This window comes from Vidua macroura, chromosome 9 (assembly GCF_024509145.1).
Source record: "Vidua macroura isolate BioBank_ID:100142 chromosome 9, ASM2450914v1, whole genome shotgun sequence".
NCBI classification, from domain to species: domain Eukaryota; kingdom Metazoa; phylum Chordata; class Aves; order Passeriformes; family Viduidae; genus Vidua; species Vidua macroura.
The window spans coordinates 14070877-14095995 of record NC_071579.1 but is presented as its reverse complement, the minus strand read 5'-3'; the positions used below and the strand labels follow the sequence as shown (position 1 = coordinate 14095995).

Genomic DNA, 25119 nt, shown 5'->3' with positions numbered 1-25119 from the left:
ATAAAAAATAAATACTAATCTCCTACAATTTACAGTTCCTTTGTTCTCACATCTGTCACAGCACATGTTTACCCTTCAGGAAACCTCACAGCCTATGCTGATGTCTGACCTAGCTGTACACAACAGCCTTCTGGGCTCTGTTTCAAGCATGGTCTGCAGATTAAGTGCTTAAATGTGTCACAAAAGTTTTCAGAATAGTGCTTTCGTTGGATCATCATATGGTTTTATACAATGGAACAGCTCAAATATTCATTGAATGCCTTTAGAGGTGTTATTCACCATGCCATGTTCTGCAGAAAATTACATGGCATATAGGAACTAATTAATGAAAGTTGTGTCTATATATTACTTCTATGCAGGTTGATTTTAAAATAAAATCCATAATTTATATCTTTGGATGTGAAGACCACAGGTTTATCTACTACTCTAAAAAAACACATTTCTATTACTGTTGCTGGAAGCTACACACTCCTACCTTTGTTTTACTTTCACATCAATAGAAAAGGCATTGGAAACAGTAAAAAAAATTACCTAAAAAACCCTCTTGTTTCTGTAAATCTTATATTTGAAGTGGAAATTATCTAGCTCCACTGCTAAATACTGTGGACTACCTATCTATGAGATGTATATTCTTCCTCAGGTACTTCTGACTTGGGATGGGTTTCCATTTTCCTTTTTATCCTTTTCCTATGCTGTTTTGCAGTTCTTTCTTCATTCTCAGTTGTATTACTTTGCTTGAAATCATATTTGGAACTATTTCAAGCACCTTTGTGGTGTGGATGTTTAACCCTTTTACAGCAGAGCTGCAAAGGCACATTTGTGCTTCAGCAGTGACCATGGCTGTAGCACCTGGGATAATGTATTTTCTTGAGTGCCTGTAGAAATCCTCACTCAGTGCTTCGTGAATCACTACAGAATAGTGAATCACTGCAAAGTGGTCCTTAGACAACTGACCTTTTGTTGACTCTCCCAAATATTTTCACTTACTAAACCTAATTAAAAGATGCATTAAGGATATTTATATTGCTGTATATCTATAATTACAGTTGCTATAAGGATGCTATTCTTTTGTGAAAGGGTGATAAGATGTTAATAAATGGCCTGTCTTTCATACTGAGGATAGCATCATACTAAGCTTGAAGGTCTTTATAGTAATGGATTATAGTAAATTAATACTTCTCCATAAGGAAGATTATGTATCATAATTGTGTTCAAATGTATCACAAAAAAATAATGCGTTCTGTAAGGAATTTACTTAGTAGATGGAACATCAGACTGGATGAATCCAAGAAAGTTCTCATAAGCAGAAGTCCCCTGACTGTAGTGATCTGATGGCCCTAAGAAGTCAGGGCAGTAGATTCTTAGTGCAGAGCAAAAATTAGAGGACTTATAATTTAATTTGTAGGACATGTTACACAGTACCTGGTTACCCTGGCTCTCTGTACACCCAGTCACTACAGGTCTAGCCCAGCAGTGAGGAGCTCTGTACCCATAAAGCCTTGATGGTCAGCAGCTTCTCTGTGGAGCCATCCTAACAAAAAAATCCCACTGAAGACCAGGAGTGACCTAGACCTGCACTCTGTAGGAACATAAAACATTAGATCAGAAATGTCATGGAGCTCAGTTTCTGGTTTTGTCCAAGTTATTTTGTATCTCATGGATGTAACAGGGCTTTCACATTCCACATATTCCATATATTCCCTGTTTTATATTGTGAGCTTAACACCTAGTGCATCTTTGACCTTCTGGTAGAAAGCTCTGTGGCTCTGACTGTTCCCTCCGTGAGAGTCACCTGCTTCTCCTCCCTGACCTCTGGCTAAATGGAGGAGTTAGTAGCAGAGGAATGTCACACTTCCAATTTGCCAGGTAGGCGGTAATTGCTGCGTTCCAAAGAGGTTACCACAGCAACCCCCTCAGAGATACACGTAGTGCACTCTGCTTCCAGAGTTTGTTAAACTTATAAATCATGTTTAGTGTATATTTGTATACTTTAACTTAGCTATTTCAACTCCAAGGAAAACCCAAATAAATAGGTATCTGTTTTCTCAGGTGACCAGCTTCTCACATAGGTTTTCCCTGCCAGTCCTAATAGAAAGTAATTATTATGATCTCAGCCATTTCCTTTTCCTCACCTTCCTATTTTCCATTACACAGCTATAATTATTATTGATTATACCTAATTAGGATTCATTGTGCTTCAAAGATTTAATACTTGGTCCTTGCCTCTAAAAGGTGATAATCTTACATTTAGACTTAACATCATGAATAATACAAAAGACAAGGGGAAAATCAAATGCAAGGACAAGAGCGACCACTTCAAAAACACATGATCTTTTCCTTAGTTAAAGAGCTAGTCATCTGTAATTTAGTAAAGTCTAAGTTCAAAGCATCTTCATGACTAGTATATGGAAGGGAATAGTACTAGTCTGAAGCTTATTTCTTTATTTCAGAAAAATATGTTGTCTTGAGGGCAGCAGCATTTATCTGTATAGCGCACGTGCACTTTACTGATTTGTAAATTGCTTGGCTTGGTAACACACCAGGGACTCCCTTTTTCCATTGCACAAAAAGGTACCCAGTAAGTCATGATTCCCTGTAAACAGGCATTTTTAGATATTCATCCCTCACCTGTTTGCAGCTCTTTGTTGTTATGTTCTCTTCAGTTAATTTCTGCATTTTCTTCTATGTTCAGGTCTTTGTGTGCACTTTATATCCAGGGTTATGTGACACAGAAACAATGACAGGATTTTGTATATTCCATTCCCGTTGTCCTCCAAAACAGATTCTCTTCTTCAAAATACTAGGAGTTGTGTGTATTCTCATGTTATTACTTTATCTAGGAAGTCACATATCATTGTTAACATTGTTAACATTTTGCCTTATCTTGAAAAAGGGAGACTAAAGAACCTGATTCTTGACTACCTGAGAAAAAAAAAACAATTTAGTAGCTTAGTTAAAATTATGGTCTATAGGAATAAAAGTTTTCTGGCTTGGTCTATAGGAATGAAAATTTTGGCCTGGTAAATCAAGCTTCAGGATTGAAAGTCTTGCCAGAAGAGTATGAAGGTTTACAAATTAACTTTGCCAATAGGAATTTGGAACAAGCCACAGCTCACACAAGAAAAGCATGTTCAGTCTGATGGAATAGCCAGTGATGTTGTAGGAAATGCATTAGGAATGAATAAATATATAGGTCAAAAAGCCTCTGAAGACATGCTTGGTCTTCAGCATCTAGATCCATTTTCTCTTATTCTGCTAACTGTAGTGAGCAGTCTTTGCAAACTAGAGCTACTTGCACCACTAAAGCATGTATTACATTAGTTGCTCTGAGTCTTTGTCTGTTACACATTCTATTACTGTACTTCTATTTCTACTATCTATTACCATGCAATGGAAATCCCAAACAGAAGCCAGGTTCTTTTATTCTGATAATGAAATTGTGGGCATTGTGGGGATTGTGTTCGGAAGGATTATTAAACTATTAAACTCTATCCCAATCAAACAATTGCAGAATGGTGAGTAGAGAAGTGCCTGAAAACGTAGATGTTCTAAATATACTGCACTTCTAATTATTTCAGATATGATTCCAGCAATGTTTATTATTTTGAAATAAAAGGGAGACATTGTTCCAGCTGCTAGGATCTGACTATTTATAGAAAGTGAATTGTTTTTTTCCTTGTAGTATATTTCAAATTCACCATGAAAAAAAGTTACAAATACTGAACAAAAATTGTTACCTGACTATTCCTTATAGTGTTAACTGCTGAAGGAATGGGAATTCACCTCCTTCTGCATTTGAAAGGGAAAACTGTGCAACCCAGGTGAAATGAGAGCACATTCTGTGGTAACTTCTCACTGCTATGAAGAGTGAAAGGAAGGGCTTGGGAAACAGTCAGGGAATACCTCTGGAACTATTTAGACTCTGATTGACTGACAAGTCCTCAGTGCCAAGACACATGTCCCAGTTCTGGCACAGCTAGAGGAGACCTGTAAATACTTAACAATAAGCATCAACTCCTTCTACTGAGAAAGGCCAGAGTTAAACAGTTTCTTTGTGGGCTTCTCTTGGGCTTTCCAAGTGTCTATCAGAAAATTAATATATCTATATTAAGGCTTTCTCTGGAAGCCCCAAGAAGCTGCTCTTGTGTGGATTATGATACCATAAGCAAACATAACCCATTTTCCAGTAAGCTTAAATCTTCTTGCAAACATTTTCTTATTTATGTAATAAGTGTCTTTTTATTTTGACAAATTTAAAGAGTGAAAGTGATGGAAATGATAATTCATTATCAAGTGAAATAAATTAGTCAGTCTAGTAGGAATTTAATCCAATAGATACATGCAGCATCTCCATGTTACCACTCACTGTAGCTCATCAGTAGCTGCTGCAAAGAAACACAAGATAAATCTTTTACTAAGTGTCTTTCACTAAATCTTCGTGTTCAGGTCATGAAAGTAAGGTATTTTAGATGAACGAGTGAAGCAACTTCCAGACTAAAATATTTTAACAGTCATTTACATTTACACAAACTGTAAAAGTAGATTGTCACCAGGAATTTATTTAACTTACACATAGCAGAGTCCTTCTTGATAGCATATGACAACTATCTCTCAATAGAAGAGTGTGAACAGCTAGTGAGGGATACTGACTTGGCATAATTAAGGACCTGGTGGATCAGGCAGAACTTGGCACATTATGGTTATTGCCAAGGCTAGATGCACTAGAAGGACATCTGCAAAGTACCTTAAAAAAACAGGGAATAAGATAGATTTTGTGAAATTCATGAATATAAGTGCTTCAGGAGTGATGTGAAATGTACTCCTGGTCTAGACTAAAGCATTTACATAGGTGCAGACAGATCTTGCTTAGAATCAGGAGGGCTGCCTGTGATGGAGCTAATCAGTCATCTACTCTGGATTACAGTTTACATTCTCAGATTCCATCTCAGATGGAAAATTTACTCACTGAATTTTTGTTAGAAGTATTAGCTGACAGCGACACGTTTGCTTGGTTTGTTGGACAAAGTTTTCAAAATATTTTTGCTCAGTCTTTGGTATTTGGATTTTTAATCTACAGTCAAATTTACAAAACATGTTTCCTACATCCAGTCCAAGGTAGGGAGACTTTTTCAATTTTAGGTAATTTCTTCACCTTTAGGAACTTCTCAGGTTGGAGGGAAAAGGAGTGTCCTTTTATGTGATCACATTCATGTTTTTCTACTTCAATTATCAATAGCTCTTTACTAAATTCTTATTTAATTAAGCTTAAGTTAAGATCCTGATGCCTTTAGGAGTAGAGTAGGTACATATTTACCTATCTCCTTGATTTATAAGGCTAAATATTCTACTGGTTTATTTTTATATTTTTTAACCAACAATTAAGCTAGCATAAGTAGTTTGTCAGAAGTAACCAGGTAACAATGACAGAATTTTTTCCAAGAAATGTAATGTGGGAGCAGACTTTTTCTGGATGCTGTCTTTCAATAACTAATCTGTTGTAATTCTTATTGTTTCTATATTTTTTCTAAAAAGTCATTGTTATTGTGGTGAGAATGAAATAGTTCTCTGAGAAAGGAGGCCATAATAAAAGCATTTTCTTCAGTTATTCTTTTCTCTGTGGTTCCAATTGCTGCATCTGTATGACAAGATTTGCATTTTGCAGAAAAGATCACTTAAGTGGTCATCTTTTAAAAATGATAAGTCAGAATTTTTAGTCTTATACATAATTTCAAGTACCATAAGTTCTAGAAGTAAGCCAATAGTAATTACTATAATTTTTTTTAAAAAGGTTGTATATTTGAGTTACGTTTGGCTTATTTTCATAAGCCAAACATAACTTGCTTGCTAAAGATGCAGATGGAAATTTTAGTTCCTGAATAACCATTTTATACATCAGTTTTGAAAACAAGTTAGTATGAGTACATGATTTGTTGCATAATAATATTCTGTTGGATGGTCTAGAAGTAGCTCACAAGATGAAGATATAAGGAAATTATTCACCATCAGCTATAGTAAATTGAGCTGTGCTACACAGTGCTCATGCCTAATATGTGCAAATAGCTCACATCCAAGAAATGGCTCTTGGAAGTTCCAAGTCATTGAGAAATCTTTGATTATATAAATTAGCTAGTTAAGCCACATAAGCAAGTTTTTTCTTCTGATACTTGGAAAAAAAAGATGAATAAATGGAGACAAAACAATTATTATTATTTTCAGTTACCAACCTATCCAAATTCAGATATTGGTATGCACCAGACTTCTCATATGTTATCATTAAAGAATAAGCCTATCATGAGCTGTGTCTCTGATCAGTGCCACCTGCCTCTTCCTGAGTCATTCATGTTCTTCCTTATCATTTTCTGAAAGTACATTTTCTCCCATCCTACTACTATCAAGTGCTTTGGGATTAATCTTCTTTTGGAACTGCGAAAATGGTTTGGATATAAAGTAGAAGATGGAGTTCTGATGCAATGCCATCTAATCAAATCGTGCAATAATTATCACAGGACTGATTTCAGTGCAGTAAGCTATCTGCAGAAATGATAATAGGTGTTGCTCAAGCCTGGCACACCTAACTTGGTGTTTCCCAAGCCATATAAATAAATAGTCTTCCTTGCGTATCCACACCTCTCCTGTCACACCATTTCTGAGCAAAGAAGGGTCCTTCATCTAGATTAGCAAATAGATTGAAGCAGACACCCTCCTGTTTTCATAACACTAAGTATAATTTTGATATGCTTACAAGTGGAAAGTGTAATTACCATTGTCCTCTGGTACTATAAGTGACATTGCTGTTACTGGTTCCCAAGCTTCATTTTTAGGAACCTATTGGTTTTCATCCAACACCACAAAAAGAAAGCTACTTTAAACTTCAGCTCAGATGATACATTTTCTCTAACATTAAATTCAACCTTTCATTATTAAATACTTTTATTAATAAACACTTTAGTCAGAAAAAATAGTGTAAGAAATAGCTGATTCTGTGCTTATTAATTTGCCTCTAGTCTTTCCAATACACTGAACATGCTCTACAGATAGTTTTAGCCTTGTAAATGAAAATTACATTAGGCCCTCATGTAGTATATGCTATGCTTTTAATTTTCATTCTTCATTAGCACTTCAGTTTTGTATGATCCACTGGTTTTCTGCATGTCAAGTAAACAATTTTTGAAAAATTCAATTTTTTCTCATTCTAAACTACAAAATAATATCAATAAATCATAGTTGATCAAATAGAAAGAAGATCAGATTACTAAGATGTGTTACAAACTCCCCAACATTCCAAGTCAAGACTCATGTGTCATCTAGAACTTTGGAATGCAGCAAATAATTTGCTTTACAGACTGTTGATGAAGTTGAAAATAGTTTATGGTTGAGAATTATCAGTGTGAGATTCTACAGCACAAAGCCAGGAAAGAGCAGATATCCTTAGGGTGCTGCAAGATCTGCTCCAAAAATTAATTGTAGGGTAAGTCTAATGAAACTGTTGAAAACAGGATATGATGAAATATGAAGCACTCCTTTGGCTCCCTCACAAAACCCTCCCTTCTCTTTCCATATTCTCTCTCAAAATAAATAGCTGTGGCTGGGTTGAAATCAGAGTGCCATTAATGCTACACTTTCCATTTTATTTTCTGAGTTTCTGTGGTTGTTAAATACTGGAAACTGAGCCATAAATAGACACAATTTTCAGAGATCTCCCTTTTTTTTTTCCTTTTATCCTGATTTTGGAGATTATCCCATGTGTGTTTGTTTAGACAGAAATTCAGGGCCTTACTGGACCCCTATTTCTGTAGGACAATGTGGATTAAACCTTCTCCCATGTTGCAGTAATAAACTCATGGTTGCACTGTTCTAAACTTCACCATAGTGAAAAGGGTCTACTTTAGTAATGCTGCAGCCTGTGTTTCTCAGTCTTGTATTGCAAAAATTAAAGAAACAATTTCACAAGGTTTCTGATACACAAGAGGATGATCAAAAGGGACTGACTAAAATGAACACACCTAGAAGTTTGTGTCTTGAAGGCATTTGAACAAACAGTTCCTGTTCCAGCAATAAGTCAAAACACTGCTCTAATTTATTATTAGTCACATTTTTAGAATACATGAGCAGTTCTAATAAGTTTTTTTTTTATTATGTGAAATGTCTCTCTCAACTGCTTACAGGAATTTCAGTTTTTCATTTCCACAAGTGTCATTGCAGATCAGTAGCAGCAGCTTGGCTGACATCCTAAGCCAAAGCCATGGGGATCATTGGATTTTGGTCCAGCCACAATGTTGGTGTGAGGAAGCTCTACAGCAACAGTCTCCCCTTTAGCTAGAAAACCAAAAGCATTGAGAATCCAGGATTGCAAATTCAACCAAACAAACCTACGGGAGTGGAAAAATAATAATCCTTGTTCTCAGTACTTAAAATGCTGACAATATTTTCCTTTTTTTTTGTGTGGGGCAAAAGCCTATCAGTTGCATGTCCCAAAATGAATTTGCCCAGAATTTCTGTTAATTGTTTCTCATCTCCACATCATCTGCAACCAGCTGCCACAGCACTCTGAGACATGTGTGTGTCCAACTAGCTTGTGTTTCCACAAGAGGGAATTGGAATCAAGGTTACCATTAACCAAGAGGCCAGAAAAATGTGTGATGTGTCTCCACTAGTGACAATATTAATTCATAATAAATTAAGGGCCATCCCATTTCTCTAGGGCTCCAGGTCAGTGTCAGCCTTTGAACTTTGTGTTGAACCCTTCCAACAAAGTGGCCCTCTACAATTAAACATCACTTAAACTTTTCCGGAATATAAATTATAAATTTATAAAATTTCAGGTACCTTGCAGCTAAGCACCTAGACATTACAATTTGAGGTTTATTATATATATGAATAATGAAGAGTGAATTTCTCTACTCTGTACTTACTAATGCCATATATTACAAACATGAATTATGATGGCAGTTAATTTTTATGCTCTGAAATGATAAACTTTCTCTTGTTGCTCTTAAAGATTTAACACTGAGATAGGAAAAAAGGGCAAATTTGATTCAGAGGATAGCTAGGCCACTGATCATTTTTTTGGTCATCTCTGCCTTTCTCTTGTAACTCTGCATGGAGGTTTACATGGGGAGAAAATTGAAAGCTTATGACTTTCAAAGACCTCTAATTGCTCCTACAAAAAGCTGACAGGGAAAGAGCTGCACATGAAGGTACTGTCTAGCAGTGTTCTCAGTCCTTTTGAGCTACTTTCAGGTCACTCAAACCTGAAGCTTTGCCAATGTAAAGGTGGAAAATACGTATTGTTTGCAGCTATTACTTTGGGAACTCACTCCAGTCCCGTAAAATAGTTAACTTTGCTGGCCCTTTTCTCCACTTTTTTTTTTTTTTTTTCTCATTTCCATATTTATATGCTTCTGCCTTCTTAGCAAGGCACGAGAGTTTGTCCAATTTAAGAGCTCTGCAGTCTTGGTATGATAGTTTCTGTAGCTGCATGGTATGGTACGTCCTTTATCATTTCACACAGTTTGAATTGGATGGAAAGATAATCACCTGGGGAGTTTGAGAATGAGCTGGCTGGCCTCAATACACAGAATTATATCTTTATCCACTCATCTAGCCAAACAGATTTCAAAAGCAAGATTCAGGGAAAAATAAGTAAACCGTAACTTCTTCCTTCGATGTTTTAAATGCCTACCCCCATTTTCTTGTATTTTTTTAAATTCCTAATTTGCATGAAATTTACATACACCTTCTTCCTAACACTTTTTTTGAAGAGTGGTTTACTTCTGCTGTTTTTTGCATATCAACTATATGGTAGCTCGTCCCTGTACAATCCTTCTGTGAGCATTTCATTAGAAGAAATAGGCCAAATTTTAATACTCTCGACCTTGCCCATTCCAGTTCATCCACTCCCAGCTGTACATCTTCTAATGCCTACCTTAGTCATGCCAAGCTCACATTTTTCTCCGCTGAGTGTTAGGTCCTGCTGGCAGACACTGCTTCTCAGTTAAAAGTAGGGCTCATTCTCAGCTATAAATCTCTGTATTGTTCTAAGCAAGTGTAGACCTGTCCAGACCTGTTAGCGAGATCATCTTAGACACAGTAGTTACTGCATTCCTTTTGCTAAAAGCAAATATTTGAGACTTAAATGCCCTGGTGTAATTTTAAAACTAGAGATTCTGGAGTATAAGCACATGCTAGAAAAAAAGTCTCAGCTTTAATGGATTATCAGTTTTAGGGGTAGGACAGGCCTTGCCCCAGTTCATCTGTTTTTTTGCTATCTGCAAAACAGGTGAATCTTATTGTTTTAAAATTTAGAATAAATTAACCTGAAAGTTTTCAGAGATTTAATGCTGTCTCCTGTAGCATATCTTCTATTATTTGACTTGCAAGAGTCTGAATTGAGCATCTTAGTAGATATAGGTACTGAGATTTTTCTTGTTGCAAAGGGTTTACTGAACACAAACCCTTCCATCCCACAAAACCAGGTGGAAAAGAGTAAGAGAATTGGAGCAGTCTGTTCAGGTATTCCTGCATCTAATTTCTAGTCTTAACATAATAGTTTATAATTTGTCATTGATTTAAAGTACTGATACTAACAGTGTTACCATTATTCAGACACTACCAAGCAGAAACATTCACTTTCAATATGTGCTATATATTCCTATTTCAACTCATTTATGATTGAGTTTTTGAAATTTGCTATAGTAGATGGTATTTTTTTCTTCCTTTAGGGATATTGACTAATTAGATCATGTGTGTTTCCTAATATACTAGCTGCAGAATTAATATTTTAAGCTGCTCACTCACTGTAAGAGCTCTGGACACATATATATCATAATTGGCCTTCTGTTTTGCTTGTATTGATGTGAACCAACTCACTTGGTGATAGAACTGAAAAGTGCAACTAGCTACAAATCTATTTAAATTACACCTTTTGGCCCTACTCAGAATTATTCACTTTCCAATGATACAGTAGTTCATTAGGCACCAGTGTGATATTGTGGAATGTCCTGATCTTTAAGATATGACACCATGAAATGTGACAGGTATGAGAGGATCCTTATTTGGCTGTGCTGCTGTGGACAGATTTCAGTACACCATTGCAAAATGGCGTGCTGAAATCCTAAATGCTGTTTATCTAGCTACTTGCCCTGTGTTTGACCGAGCATGTAAACATCACAATTGTTCCAAGATCTCATTTTTTTTTCCTGAACTGTGGCTCTCCTGCACACAGATAATATTTCCTAAAGAAAATTCAGTTCAATTTCTAAAGCATTCTGATTTGAATGGACCAGTGCTACAGTTTGTAGTGCCACTATGATTGGACTTTATTTCTGCTATGATTTTAATACACACCTATAATCCCATGAATGCTATGCTTTACCTTTGGAGATATCTTCTGTAGACAATGATACAAGAATAGCTTTCTCTGTCTCTCACATACTATGTTCTCAACTGTACAATGCTTTTGTTCTTCCTTGGTATTTAGTAACATGTATTTGATGAAAGGGAGCGCTTGATTAAGTTTCTTTTTCAAGTAAAAAGGTGGCTTGTTATTTCCTGTACTCAAGGCACTTGCTGTGGATATCAAGATTTTTCATTTGTGGGATATCAGCTATTTACAATCAGTATATATAAACAGATATATTTCCTTCAGGTGATGTTTTAATTTGAAGGGGGAAAATACACATGGTCACTGACATTATACCAACATTAAAACATCACAGAAAATTTAGGTGACCAGTATAAACCCTTATCACAAATGAAATGAGGATTGTTGTGGTGGCAGCAGAAGCATTAGTTTCAAGTTGTTGCCTAAAAATATGTTACCAATCATTTTGTTAGCATGAATTGTTTGAGGTTGTAGAAGATAGTCATCACATTTTTCATGACCAAAAGCAATTTAGAAGCATATTTGATACCCCATCATCTTCTCAGTAAAAGTAATCTAAACCTAAAAAAATCCAAATCCCAGCAAATACAGATGAGAAGAAGAGAGATGATGGGACACTGGGGAGAGGTGAAGTTCTGGGAAATTAGAACTGCTGAGTGTGTGTATCTAACATTAGATACCTACATCCACAGGGGTGCTCCAAAAAGGTTATGTGGGGCTTTTTAGAGATCCTAAGCTGCTGTGCTTGCCACTGACTGTATGAATTAGATATTTTTTCACAAATGCATTCAGACTCCACAAATGTATTCCCATCTAAGAGTATGTGAATGTCAGACACATTAGTTCAAGTCCCTTCGCTTTCTAGAATATCAGAGGGGAAATCAACAAAGAATCAATTTATGTGCTACTGTCTATGACTGATCTGTCAAATGGTGGGTTGTACTAATCCATAGCAAATTTTAAGGCCCATAGGCATTTTTCTAAATCTTTTGTAGTCTGATGTTTGCAATTAGATTCTAACAGTAGAGAAAGGATATTTTATTTTCTAGAGACATTATCTCTTTCCACAGACTTACAGATCATTAAAAATTCATCTTGATTTTGGGGTTCAGACAGTACGCACAGATACCACAAACAAAGGAAAACACAAATTTCTCACTAAGTGACTCACTTGCTTGGCCAATCTTGACTATGTAATGCAGAATTGTGATATTGTTACAAAGTGACTCTCCTATAACCTTCCCAGCAAACATAATCACACTATTACTGTTTACTCTGACAGCAGCTTCTTTCCATCCAAGAAGCTCAGCAAATTTCACAACCATTAAGCCTCCCAATGAAATAGTTAAATGTCATTATCTCATTTTCTAGATGAGGCATATAGAAATTAATGACTTGTTAGAGTCATACAGGAAATTTGTGACAGAACAAGGAAGAGATGGCAGCTCTTCCAGTTCTCATGCCTATTTTTTCACTTTCAAAATTATTCCTTTTTTCCTCAAATAAAAGACACTCCTGGTTTTGGAGCAGCACTATAAATGAATGAATGAAGAGGCTCAGTTATTGAATAAGTAAAAGAAAAGAGCAGCTCTGCTGCTTTTCTAGCAATATAATGGAACAACTATGCTATTATTGGCATAGGATTTGTTTTAATTAGAAACACACTAGAATGCAAAAATCCTAGATCTCAATTTGAAAAGGGTGAGAGAGGGGAAGGAAGACCGCAGTGGTTTGATATAGCACTAGAAACTTGGTATGAACAGCATAGAAGAAATGGTTTTGTTTGATCTTCTATCATGCCTTAAATGTGCTGATTCATCCCTGGGCTTCTTGATTTGGATGTGGCTGCATCTCAGGATTCCTGTTTAAACTGAGCAAAAAGCATTGTTCACTGTATGGGTCACACATGAAGTTCATTTAAGTTTCTCACCTAAAAGAAATCCCTATTAAGTCCACTAACTGTTCTGATACACAAACACAAGGAAATAAGATGTGAAATTCATCACATTAGTGCTTACACATAAAATACATCAGAGATTTTGTTTGGAAAGCTACTGTAAAAGTGAAACACTTTAGGATGTGTGTTTTAACTTTTTTAGATTATTCTTGCTATTTTTTACTAGATACTTACATATAGTGTAATACTGTCTATACAGAAGGTAATATGCTATCTGTACGTGTGTATATATATATAGATATATCCACATTGTATGGCATGAATTTATGAAAATTTGAGCTGATTTATATTGTATAGCAAAGGATGGTAGAGGGTTTTAAATGCAGGAGTAGAAATGGGAAAGTTTGTGTCCTAAGAGAAATATGTATGAATCTTTGAAAAGAATTACTGCATGTATTTATTGTATGGATATTATCCAGCCCACCTACTGATTTAAATTAGAGGAGTCCCTTAGGAGGAATTTCTGGCAGAGGTGAAAATAAAGTACAATCTTGTAGATAATCAAGAGCCCTAATCAAAAAGTAAGAAAGCTGGGATCATGCTCAGCCTGACTCTGAGCTGGGCTGATGAATTTTGTTCTTCCAGTCAAGGTTAGGGTGGAAGATGATACTTATGAAATCTTAAAGATGCTGGCCTATGCAGAGAAAGGAGTTGAGTGAACTTTTCAGGGAGTGTCACTGAGTGCTGACAAGGACTGATGCATACCATGAGTGGCAGCAGACTTTCTATATGACCTTGGCCGAGTCACTTAATCCCTCCGTGACTTGGTTTCCTCATCTGCAGGATTGGGTGTAAACAGTAATACTTCCCTGCCTCACAGGGAGCTGTGGGGATTACTTTGTTGCTGTTTGCAGGGTGTGCTCAGAGACAAACAGGAAGAATGCAGTGGAAGTGTTACTATTTGTTGCTGGAAACCTGTACAATATCAAATGCCTTGTTGATCCTGTCCTGGAAAATATATTATTAACGGGCTATTTCTTGGGAATTGGATATTATTGGAAGCCACATGAGCCCATCACACCTTCCTCTTTGCTCTGCTTCCTTTCTGCTCTCCAGTAGTTGTGCACATGTAGTTAGGCTAAATTAAACAACCTCTCTTCCCATAAAAAGTATGATTCTTTCTAGAATGACAGATTTTTGGCTTCTGTAAATGATGAAACTGGGACTACCCAAATCTACAGTCACATTCTCTTACCTAGGAACAACATATATAGATTGACACAAAGATAAGTACTCTACTTAACCTTTAGTCACACTTTTGAAGGAGTTAATAGCAAGTGTTTAAAGTTGATTTTGAATTCCAAAGGAATGTTCACTAGCAAGGACATCTCTCGCTTGGCCTGAGAGATTGAAAGAAAATCTTAGAAGCTGCAGCTCTATGCTTATTTATAACAGATACATGCCTTTTTTGATCACACAGTGGTGCAGGTCTCATGGGTATCTGTTACAGCCATGTAATGATGTCACTCCAAATTAGTCAAAATTCAGTTAGCCTAAGCAGCCAACATTTTTCAATGTCTGGGCAACCACCAGCAAAGGGAGTTTATACAATCCAATTTTATATCTTATATCTACGCTGGTTTTGACCAGTACTGTTGGATTGGCAGAAACTCTAAAGCTGAACTTACATGTCTGAACCCCAGCTGCTCACTCACCAGTGGATCATACAGGCAAAGATGTGTACTGCCTTAACCCTACTGTGCATAATTCTCTAGGCCACAGGGACTTAGAAATAGCCTGTAAACATATTTCAGTTGTACTTGAAGTATTCTGGATCTATAAATACAAATTACAGTCAAAGAGAATTTTTCAGTAATACTAGTAGGTAATGCATATAAGAGAGACCATTTATCTTCTCCATGACTGGGAAAACAGTGAATTTTCATTGTTAATATTAAGGCTTCAGTTTTCTCATGGACTGCATATCTTGGAAGCAGGATCCCTCTACTATAATTTCTTCCATTCCATTAACATGTTTAGGTTTACTTAAATCTGAATATAGAGTCTGGTAAATCACTAACAAATGGTAGTCATTGTGGCTTATATGAAGTGTTGCATATGTTTGCAGCCACACCCAGGCAGCACTCACCTTAAAAGCACATAGGGACAATACCACTTGTTAGCTTGCACAATGCATGAGATAACGTGATGCAATGTTCATATGTCATTGCTCTGTATGTGCTGGTCATGTCAGGTGTTTCTCCTGCGCAGCACGTAAGTGCATGGTATCCATCCGCTCTGCGCAGTCTTGTTCACCCTCACCTCTACTGAGACACAAAAGGTTTGGTAGAAGTAATCCATTTGATCACTCCCTTTCTACTCTTATGTCAAGTCAAGGCAAACCTGCTTTTTGCTCACTAATTCTCATGTAAGGCTCCCAGTGACTTCATCTATCTAGGACTTTCAGGGTGTGAACCATTTTGTTATTTATAGAATTACTTCTTTTTTACACAAAGGTTGGCAGGATTTAAATCAGACAGGAAAAGTGCTAACATGAGTGAAGACAAGAAATTAAAGACAACAAGGAGTTGAAAAATTTTAATATGTAGGAAAGGATAATTTTTATATCTTTTTTCCCCTAGAAAAATGTGGTTTGCTGAATTATCACAGAGTTGAATGTTAATCAAGAAGACATTTAACATATTTCCTTGGGAGAGCAAAATATACTATGCAAATTTGAGTTGGTTTTACAATTTTTTCAATATAATTTTTTTGAAGAATAGCACCATATTTATATCTAGAGTTATTCTGAGCAATATGTACTATTACTATATGATATGTTGGTCTATTTTTCAAGATGGGAATCTATTTATTGAGCATAGGAAGGAAAATGTTCCTTTATAAATAAAAAATGTGGCAATACCTTAAGTCCTGGGAAACAGGATGTAAATACTGACATGCTAGTATAAGGCAGGAGACATGCTGGTTATGAAGGAAGACTAAATAAATCCGTCTTTTCATTTAATCATTATTCACATAGCTGTTAAGAATCCTTACCACTAAATTTAGACTAGAATGTTTTTGAAAATAACTTCTGTTGAGTACTCTGGAGTTATACACAAAAAGTATACAATTATTACATCCTCTTTTCACACTAATACTGTACACTGAGAAAGCCACTTTCATTTGGAGATGAAATGTGGAATACTACAGAAATTTCTCAGATGGTCAAAATAGATGTCAGGAGAATAAATTTCATTTCTGTCATTTGTAGGGCTTATTCTTGACCTTCCCTGTTTAAGCAAGGAAGAAACAAAGGAAAAAACTGGGAGAGCTTGGGAAGGCACTTGGCACTTAAGGGGAGTCAAGGATGTTCAGAAATAGTTGTGATTTTTTTCAGAACTCTGAAAAATAGTGTTTGGAAGAAATGAAGTTTCTTTCCCTCCCCACTCACTTTTACTGTTTGATAGAGTCAGTTTGGAGTATGTAACAAAGACATAGATTGTTATAAACTCAGCTCTTCATATCTGTAAGAGCACTTGCTATGTACATTTTCTCTGAAATCATTTTGGAGTGGCTACTGTTGCAACATTCATTGTGTCCAGCACATGTGAGGCATCTGAGCAAAGAGTTTGCCATTTCTCCTGCCCAGGCCAAGACTCAGGAGTGTATCTATTGCCTATGGGGAACATCAAAGCAGTTTGAGAAGGATACCAGATCCTGATGAAAATAACATCACCTATTTTACCATGTTATTTATATATGTCTGTTGGCTTTAGCTGAAGGTTTTTTAGGCTTTCTAACCTTTCCAGTTGCAATGTAAACTGCCAGATTAAAAATAATCTTTGGCTCAGTTGTTGCAGAGAGCAAGCAGAAAACTGTTGGGGGTCATGAAAGTGGTTGGAGGTCCTGATGTCAGTGAGGAAGAAGGAAGTGGGGTGCTTACTCTGATTTGTTTTAAACAGCTTTTAGTAGAAACAAGGTAGTACTGGAAAGTCTGCCAGGGTTTGCAGTCCTTTATTCAAGAAGACAGTCTTTTGCTTATGTGAGTATTTGGCTTCCCCTGGGTCCATCATGTACCTTTTAAAATTTTCACCCACTGCCTGTGGATATCCCCTTCCTTACAGTGTTCTGGACTATGGCCTCTCTGCCACGCTCCCTGGCTTCTTCCTAAAATGAATTGGCCCACTGTCTGTGGGACAAATCTAACATGATTATTTTAAAGAAAGACCAGGTAACTCCATATGGGCTACAGACAATCAGAGATCTAAAAAAAGAGGCTAATATTCCCACGGGAATTTGCATTGAAGGCATTCCAAGTACCAGGGAATTCCATGTGCACACAGTGTAGTGTTGTTCTGCACAGGAGTTTCAGTACATAGCAAACTTTGTAATCATGGTTTCACTAGAGTCGGGAGCTTACCACTTGTTCAACTGGTATTTAAATTATGATCTCAAAATTGTCCTTTCAAGTGTGTGGACCTGAAAAAGACTTTATTTTTTAAACTGGCATTTTAGAGTACAGGTGAATTAATACTGAATCAGTCTCCTATGTTTGATTCAGTGGGAATACTGTTCCTTTGTAATAAACCGCAAGCAGAGCGTTGTGTAAGAGGGACGCACGTTTACAACTCTCACATTGTAAACTAATGGTCTGAGTCTTTACCAGCTTATTCACAGTAGTATTTTATTAGTGCTACAGCCAACAAAACCATATTGCTTGTGTTATCTGTGCTTCTTTATAACCATATTACCAAGATTACAGCAATTCACTGCCTGACATTTATCTATCTGACTGTCAAATCAAATATTCATGGAGTGCTCACTGCTGCTCAAAGTAGCCTGGAGAAATGTTCTAATCCCTCTGGTTACCTCTCAGTATCTTCTAGCTGGTTGTGAGGGAGGTCTTGCATTATGCATTTGCAAGATCCCATCTCTTTGGTTATGTGTTTCTGGTGTGAGCACTTGTCATTCCTTTACTGTGTAATTTATTTGATGGTGTTACTGCTATGCTATTGCATTTGTGGTGTGCAGCATGATTTTGCATTGCTATTTATAACATTGGTATTAATGGTAAGTTTAGTGGTATAGTATGAGAAGAAAGATTATGATCTCCTTCCAAATGGACACCAGCAGATAGGAAATAATGCATTTCATAATGGAACAATATAAACAAAATGCTACTCATTAATTAAAGGTAATTAACTGAAAGAGAATACAGTTAGTTAAATGCACTGAATCTTAAAAATAGCTAATTTTCTTAAAATGGTGTGAGCATTTTGAATTTAAATAAATTTCAAATGCATGAACATTAAGGAATTGAAGAAGGCTCTTATAAATAGTCTTTGGTTAAAGGATTTCCATTAACCAAAGACTCATAGATTCACAGAATTTCTTGGTTAAATAGGAATGTCTGTCATATTGCTAAGGTCTTTGAAAATGTCCAGAGAAGGTCAACAAAGTTGGTGAAAGGGCTGAAAAGAATGTCCTGTTAGGAGCACTAAAGAATTTTAGGCTTGTCTAGTTCGGAGAAAAGGAGGCTGAGGGGTGACCTCATTGACCTCCACAACTTCCTGAGAAGGAGAAGTGGAGAGGGAGGTGCTGATGTCTTCTCCCTGGTGTCCAGTACAGGATGTGTGGGAATGGTTCAAAGCTGTTCTGGGGGAGGTTCAGAGTGGACATTAGGAAGCATTTCTTTACTGAGAGGTTGGTCATGCACTGTAACAGGTTTCCTAGGGAGGTAGTCAAAGCCCCAGGCCTGTCAGTGTTTTAGAGGCATTTAGAAAGGCATGAAATAGACAAATAATTGTAGATCCCATCTATTCTATATGTCATTCAGCTTTTGGACTTCTCCCAGTCTCCAGTAGAGACCTTGTGAAAATCTTCTGAAGAGTAAAAGAAATGTTAGTTTTGAGTGCAGGTCAGTCGCAATAACTTCAGATTATTCCCACAAAGTGCATGAGAAGAAACAGCCTCATTAACTCTTTGCTCTGAGAAAATGCTTGGAAGTATGACAATCATTAGAATTTTCCAAGTCTTTTCCAACTGTGAAAAAGCAGCAACAGAATACTCTGTGGTAACAGATTAATAGGACTAATATAGAATATTTTACTGGAATTGTTATGTAATATTAGTAAGGGGTTTTTGTATAGCATAATTCTTTTGATTTTAGTCAACATACTGGTTTAGGGTACCAGCCTTCAGAAGCCCTGCCTGTGCCAGATGCCTCGATAAAGGTCAGAGGGGTGTGACTCACCTGTGAGGAGGGCGTTGTCACCGCCAGCTCTGGGCAGGACAGTCCCACCTGTGGTGTCCCAATTTCCAGGGCAGAGCACAGCCGGCCCTGATTGGCCGCGCTGGCTCCCGCCTTGGCACGGATTGGCCGAGCCTTCCACCTCCTCTGTCTCATCTTCCTGGGGCACCGGCACTGCCCGGCTGCAGCTCCTCCGCACTGACCACAGAGGGACCGGAGGATGCCCACGCACCGGCACTTGGTCGATAAGGTGTGTTGGTGGGGATGTGGTGGACAGGGTGCACACTGACTGGTGATGCTTATTCTCAAGGGCTAAAGAATAAGTCTGTGATGCTCATCAAGAGTGTCTAGGAGGAGGAGAAAAATACTCATAAAGAATGGGAATAGAAAGGTGCATACAGGAGCTAGTCTTAAAATGTTGGCAGGATGGACTTACAAGGACTGTGTTTTTCAAATTATGGAAAGGTATTTATCATATTCATTAAATGCTCTATATTTAAAAGCTTTTAAAGCAACTTTTGTCTCTATTCAGAAGTTTGCCCAAGGCTTTGGAGGAGCAAACCACCAAAGTGCCTCTTCCTGAGTCCAGTAGACTTTGAATGCAGTAGCTAACTAGCAGGGACTTAATTGTTGGCCTGAAGACATATTAGACTAAATACGGAAGAGGATTCTTAAGGTAGCAGCTCAGGTGTTGGAAAGGTGGAGGCCACATAGACTCACAGGGAGAAAGGTTTGAATCTGTGATAAAAAAATAATTATAATTTTTCCATCAGAGGAAGGAACTGAGGGTATAATTAATTTTTCATCATTATATCCAATAACAAATTTTTCATCATTATATCCAATAACAAGTCTGCAAATAACATTTATTTGCCCGAATTCCCCATGCTTCTATTTTATAAATATTTAAATTTTGTTTCTTTACATTTTTCATGGAGAAAATGTAAAATATGTGATGCAAGGTAACATGATTGCATGGAGTATGTATTGGAACTCAGAGCCCATGGAAGTTTTCTGCCTCAAGTCTGGACTTGGAATTTTTTAAAATGCTAATATCTCTCTTTCTCATCTGAAAGCTAGTTCCAAAAGATGACGTGATGAGGCTCATAGAATACCTCTTGAACTATTAAATCAGAGAGCTGATGCAAAGAGAAGGCATCTCAGCCGTGTTTCAACTCGTTGTACTTGCATTTCTGGCTCTTTTCTAGCAAGAAAAAGAGGAAAGATTTCAGACTGGCCATCTTTCATGGCAGAGTGCAGTTCCAGACAATTTTCCAATCCTAGCTAAACTAGGACTTCGCGCTTTGAAATGAAACATCTAATTAGAAACAGACTTTTTTTTTTCTATCTCTCCATGAGTCAGAGAGAGAGATTTCAACAACACACAGACTGGTTCTGTGTTGATATTAAATCACTGTTTACCGCATCTATTGATATAATAGCACCCACATGCTGTATTTAAAACTTAATTAGAGTTGGGCCACGTCAAAATCGTCACAAGAGATTGGATAGCCGCACCCAGCATGCTGATACCAAAACATGATGCTTACCAGGATCCCATTAGAGCGACACTTTGATGAGGCTTTGGAGAGGAACAGTCTTCATCTGCTTTAAAGACACGATAACTTGCATCTATCACTTTCCTGCTTGGTGCTCTGAGTAGTTGTGACACCATGCAAACATTCATCATCCTACTTGGAAATCTTTCAACGTTTCCCTGTCACCTGTTTTATTATTTGTTGACTCAATGGCTTTTTAAAAAGTTGTTGAAGTTCAGAGTTAAGTACATGAATGTTCAGAGTTGTGTGGTTTTCCCCCACTTCCAGATGCTTCTGTTACTTATTTCATTCGCACATACAAAACCAAATGATCTTACACAGTTATGCATGAATTAAGATACACAGGTAGATGGTACAAATTGAACCTATCTCTTATATTGTGTTTCAAATGCTTTAAAAAAAATCTCAAGTAAATATCTCCATTCTTTCTGTTACTGTCTGTTGCGTCACATGAGGCAATCCTGTAGCAGACAGCATGTAAAATAGCATTATTAAATACTTCTGGAGATTGAACAGTTGTATCAGCAATTTTGTAGCTGGAAGAGTGAGTTGTTCATAAGATGTAATGGCCTTTTAAGTATGTAGTGCTATAGTTGAATATTTAGATTTTGATCATGGGCTGAAAAATCTGATATTAAACACCTGAGAATTCTTTTGGGAAATGTTTCCTTTCTTTCTTGGAAACAGTTTACCATCATTGCAAGCATTGAATGATAAAGAAAATACATTTTTTCTTCAAGGACAGTCCTGGAAGATTGGACTTCAGTCTTGTCTCTTAGTTATTTTTTCTGAATTTCTGTACTGGTTATAGTTTCTTTGCTGGTTGTAGTTATTGTTTACTAATAGGATGTATGCAGTAGTAATTTAGTATTTTTTAAATGTTTAGAAGTTCCAGAGGACTTTGCAGAAATCTTTTGTTAAATCCTTCAGGAAACAAATACTCTGAAAATCTTTAAGAGTACTCTGGGGCATTTAACTAGATTTCTTGACCGTCCCTTGGAAGTGAGAGTAGGGAAAGCAGTCAAAGAAGAGCATGCTAATCATGGTTATAGCTACAATTTGAGAGAGCAAGGATTCCCTCTGGGTTCTTGCATAGCCAAGGAGCTGAGCTAAATCTGCTGGTGCAACAATGAGGGACATTGTTTTAAGGACTTTTCTAGTTCAAAGGTGTAATGCAACAGACATGGCTGTTAATGGATTGCTGACATGTAATCTGAAAATTTAAACTTCCATTAATAATTCAGTATTTTTAAATTATAATATTTGTGTCTCTTATTGCACTTTTCTGTCAGTGTATATAAGTATTTGATTGTAATTCTTTTTCTTCAAAATACATGAATGTAAAGAAAGAGCAGCTTTCTAGGCTTGCTTTGTTTCCTGTCCCGGAGAAAAGCAGATATTTGCCAAACAAGGCAACTACTTAAGAGAAGTTACTATGATCTGTATTGTCTTTTTGTTCCACAGATGAGGAGACACTCCTGCTTTGTTTTTTTGTTCTGTGGGATATTTTTGCCTGGAATCCTTGGTTTTCCACAGACAAATACCTCAATTGATTGTGATTCTCTGTTACCAAATTATGAAGCTGAACCACAGACATCTGCACCACCATATATTATTGCTGTATCTTTTGATAACTTTGAGCCAGGAAATGAAGTCCAAGGTAAACAATCTGAATGATATAAAATCTTTATCTGTGTCTTCCAGAATTACCAATCTTCATAAAAATCTTCCCATTTCCCTCTCAGTCTAGATAATTTATTTTTAAACTTCAATCTTGTTTATGTATACCTGAGATATTATTATTTTTTATGTTTTATATCTGTATGTACATACCTGTATAACTGAAAATGCATTCTTTCTTTCTTTTTTCTTTATGTAATAAATATATCTTAACTTTATGCTGTAATTTTTGTGACACAATTAAAATTGAGTGGGACAGCTGGCCAAACTGGACTAATAATTAGTTGCTCTTTAACTTTGTATTTGATTATTTGCTGTTGAATCAAGCGTCTGCAATACAAAGGGATCCTACTCATTAGTTCTTCACATGCTGTCATCCTACAGGAAAATAAAAATTCAGGACGCAGTATGAGACTACTTAAGAGTGATACATTTTGAGTCACTCATCTAAGAGCTGCATCCCAGATTTTATCACATTGCAGGAGGTGGAGCAATTGTGGCTTAAACTCCCTTTTTATTTTCCTAATCCCAAATTGCTCTCTGGATGGAGCACCTTAACAGCCCTGTTTCTTCACACTATGATGCCATCTCATGGTGCTGTCACACTTCAAGTAACTTGTGAATGCTTCTTTTTCTAGCCATTCATGCTAGAAGAAGCGTGGAAGTGGAAGAGAGTTGTGACCTGTCACATGTCTGTTGGATCTCAGTAGCTGAAAAAAAAGCATTATTCACAAGTAGTTACTCTCTAGCTGGGATTCTGTTTTACTTTGACCTAGTAGCATGGATGTACTTCCATGGAGAATGATGTATAGGGAGAAGAATGGAGAAGCCTTAGAGTCCTGTTACTGCTGCTCTTCTTGGGAAAACACGTGAAGAGCTCCTTCAAGGATGGGAGGGCTCTTTAAATACTCTTCAAATATTTCAAATACTATTGACAGAAAATCGGAGGATGGATTTAAGTATTTGCAGACTGTTCAGCAAGTTAAATGAGATTTATCATGACAAAAATATTGAATCCCAGATGCTACTAACCTTGCCTTTTTTGTCCCTTTTTTCCCCTAATGATGGCTTTTTTAGCAGTCTTTTTTCGTGCTGCCCACTGTAAGCACCCAGTACATGGTCTCAGGGAGCCACATTAGGACCCCTTCCATTGAGTCTGCTGCAGTTTCACTGGGAAATGCCATGTGCCACTCCTACAGGTCATCCCTGCTGCATTTAGCCCTGCATTCAAGGGCTCCATCTCATTGCTTCTGGGACACCTGGGGAAATTTGTGAATTAGGACTGAAAGTTCATGACAAATTGGAAGGCTAATTGTGTATGCAGATGTTTGGAAATACTAAATTATCAAAGTATGATTGATTGGTCTTTGCCTTGATTTTTGTGTCATTCCCACTTAATCTGCCCTTGTTTTTAATGATGTCAGATATCTCTGTTCATAAACCATTATTCTGATTCCATTCTCTACTAATGGAATTAGCAGAGAAAAGTTATAATCGATCATAGCAAATCTGGTTATGTCTTTTGAAATCTAATTTCAGTATGAAACAAAAATCATGAAAATGTTCTCTACCATATTTTTCTGAGCTCCTTCAGTAACAAAATTTGAGTAATATTGATTAACTCATATAATTATTAACTTTTCATATTTAATGTAGAACATGGAAGCCAAACTGTTTTCTATCTTTCCAGTTCTAACACATAAAAAAATGTTTCTGCATTTCAGCCTTATGCAAAAACGAATCTTTTATTTTAAAACAGAGGTAGAAATAAATGCAATTCTCTTTCTCCTGTAGCATTTTTTACTTTGTAGGCCTGATTAGGCAGAAAATAAATAACCTTTTTGTTAGCAGGGCCACTGCTCATTTAGTAGAGCAGAATTCCTTTTGAAATTGTTAGTAAATAAATTTCATGCTACTTTACAGAGAAGCGCCTTTCCAAATTTTCTCCTTTACCTTTATTGTCATTCCCCTTATAATAAAGAAAGGTGTTTAAAATGGTTTTTCTTAGAATGGTACAGGGCTTAAAGTAATTTCTGCACTGTGCAGAATTCTGCACAATGCAATCTTGTGCCTTGGAGTGAAGCAAATTGCATGGTAAACATTTAGGCAGTTTTAGTGGTATATGAAATTTACATTTCTCAAAATGGCTCTTTTCACAGTAACTCTAGAAGCACTTGGAGATGCTGGGTTTAAAGGATTTAATCTACAAGCTCGAGAAATAGATGGAGATGTTCCTGTTGGTACTTTTAAGATTACAGACCCAAACACTAAAGGCTTGGAATGTCATAACATGACGGTATGTGTGTAGTCTTTGGAATATTTACTGAAGCCTGGGTTTCTTTTAAAC

General features: G+C 36.7%; 1 protein-coding gene across 8 annotated transcripts in view; it reads left to right on the top strand.

The window, feature by feature from the left end:
* The window catches only part of LOC128811200 (hornerin-like), a 74910-nt gene that overhangs the window by 5523 nt on the left and 44268 nt on the right, over window positions 1–25119 (top strand). For 7 of the 8 annotated variants that reach the window (XM_053984603.1, XM_053984608.1, XM_053984606.1 and 4 more), the window contains exons 3-4: window positions 22557–22752; window positions 24932–25068. In XM_053984603.1, coding sequence (XP_053840578.1) covers window positions 22557–22752; window positions 24932–25068 — 333 coding nt within the window. The remainder of the gene's footprint in view (window positions 1–22556; window positions 22753–24931; window positions 25069–25119) is intronic. The other variant, XM_053984609.1, reaches the window with a different exon arrangement.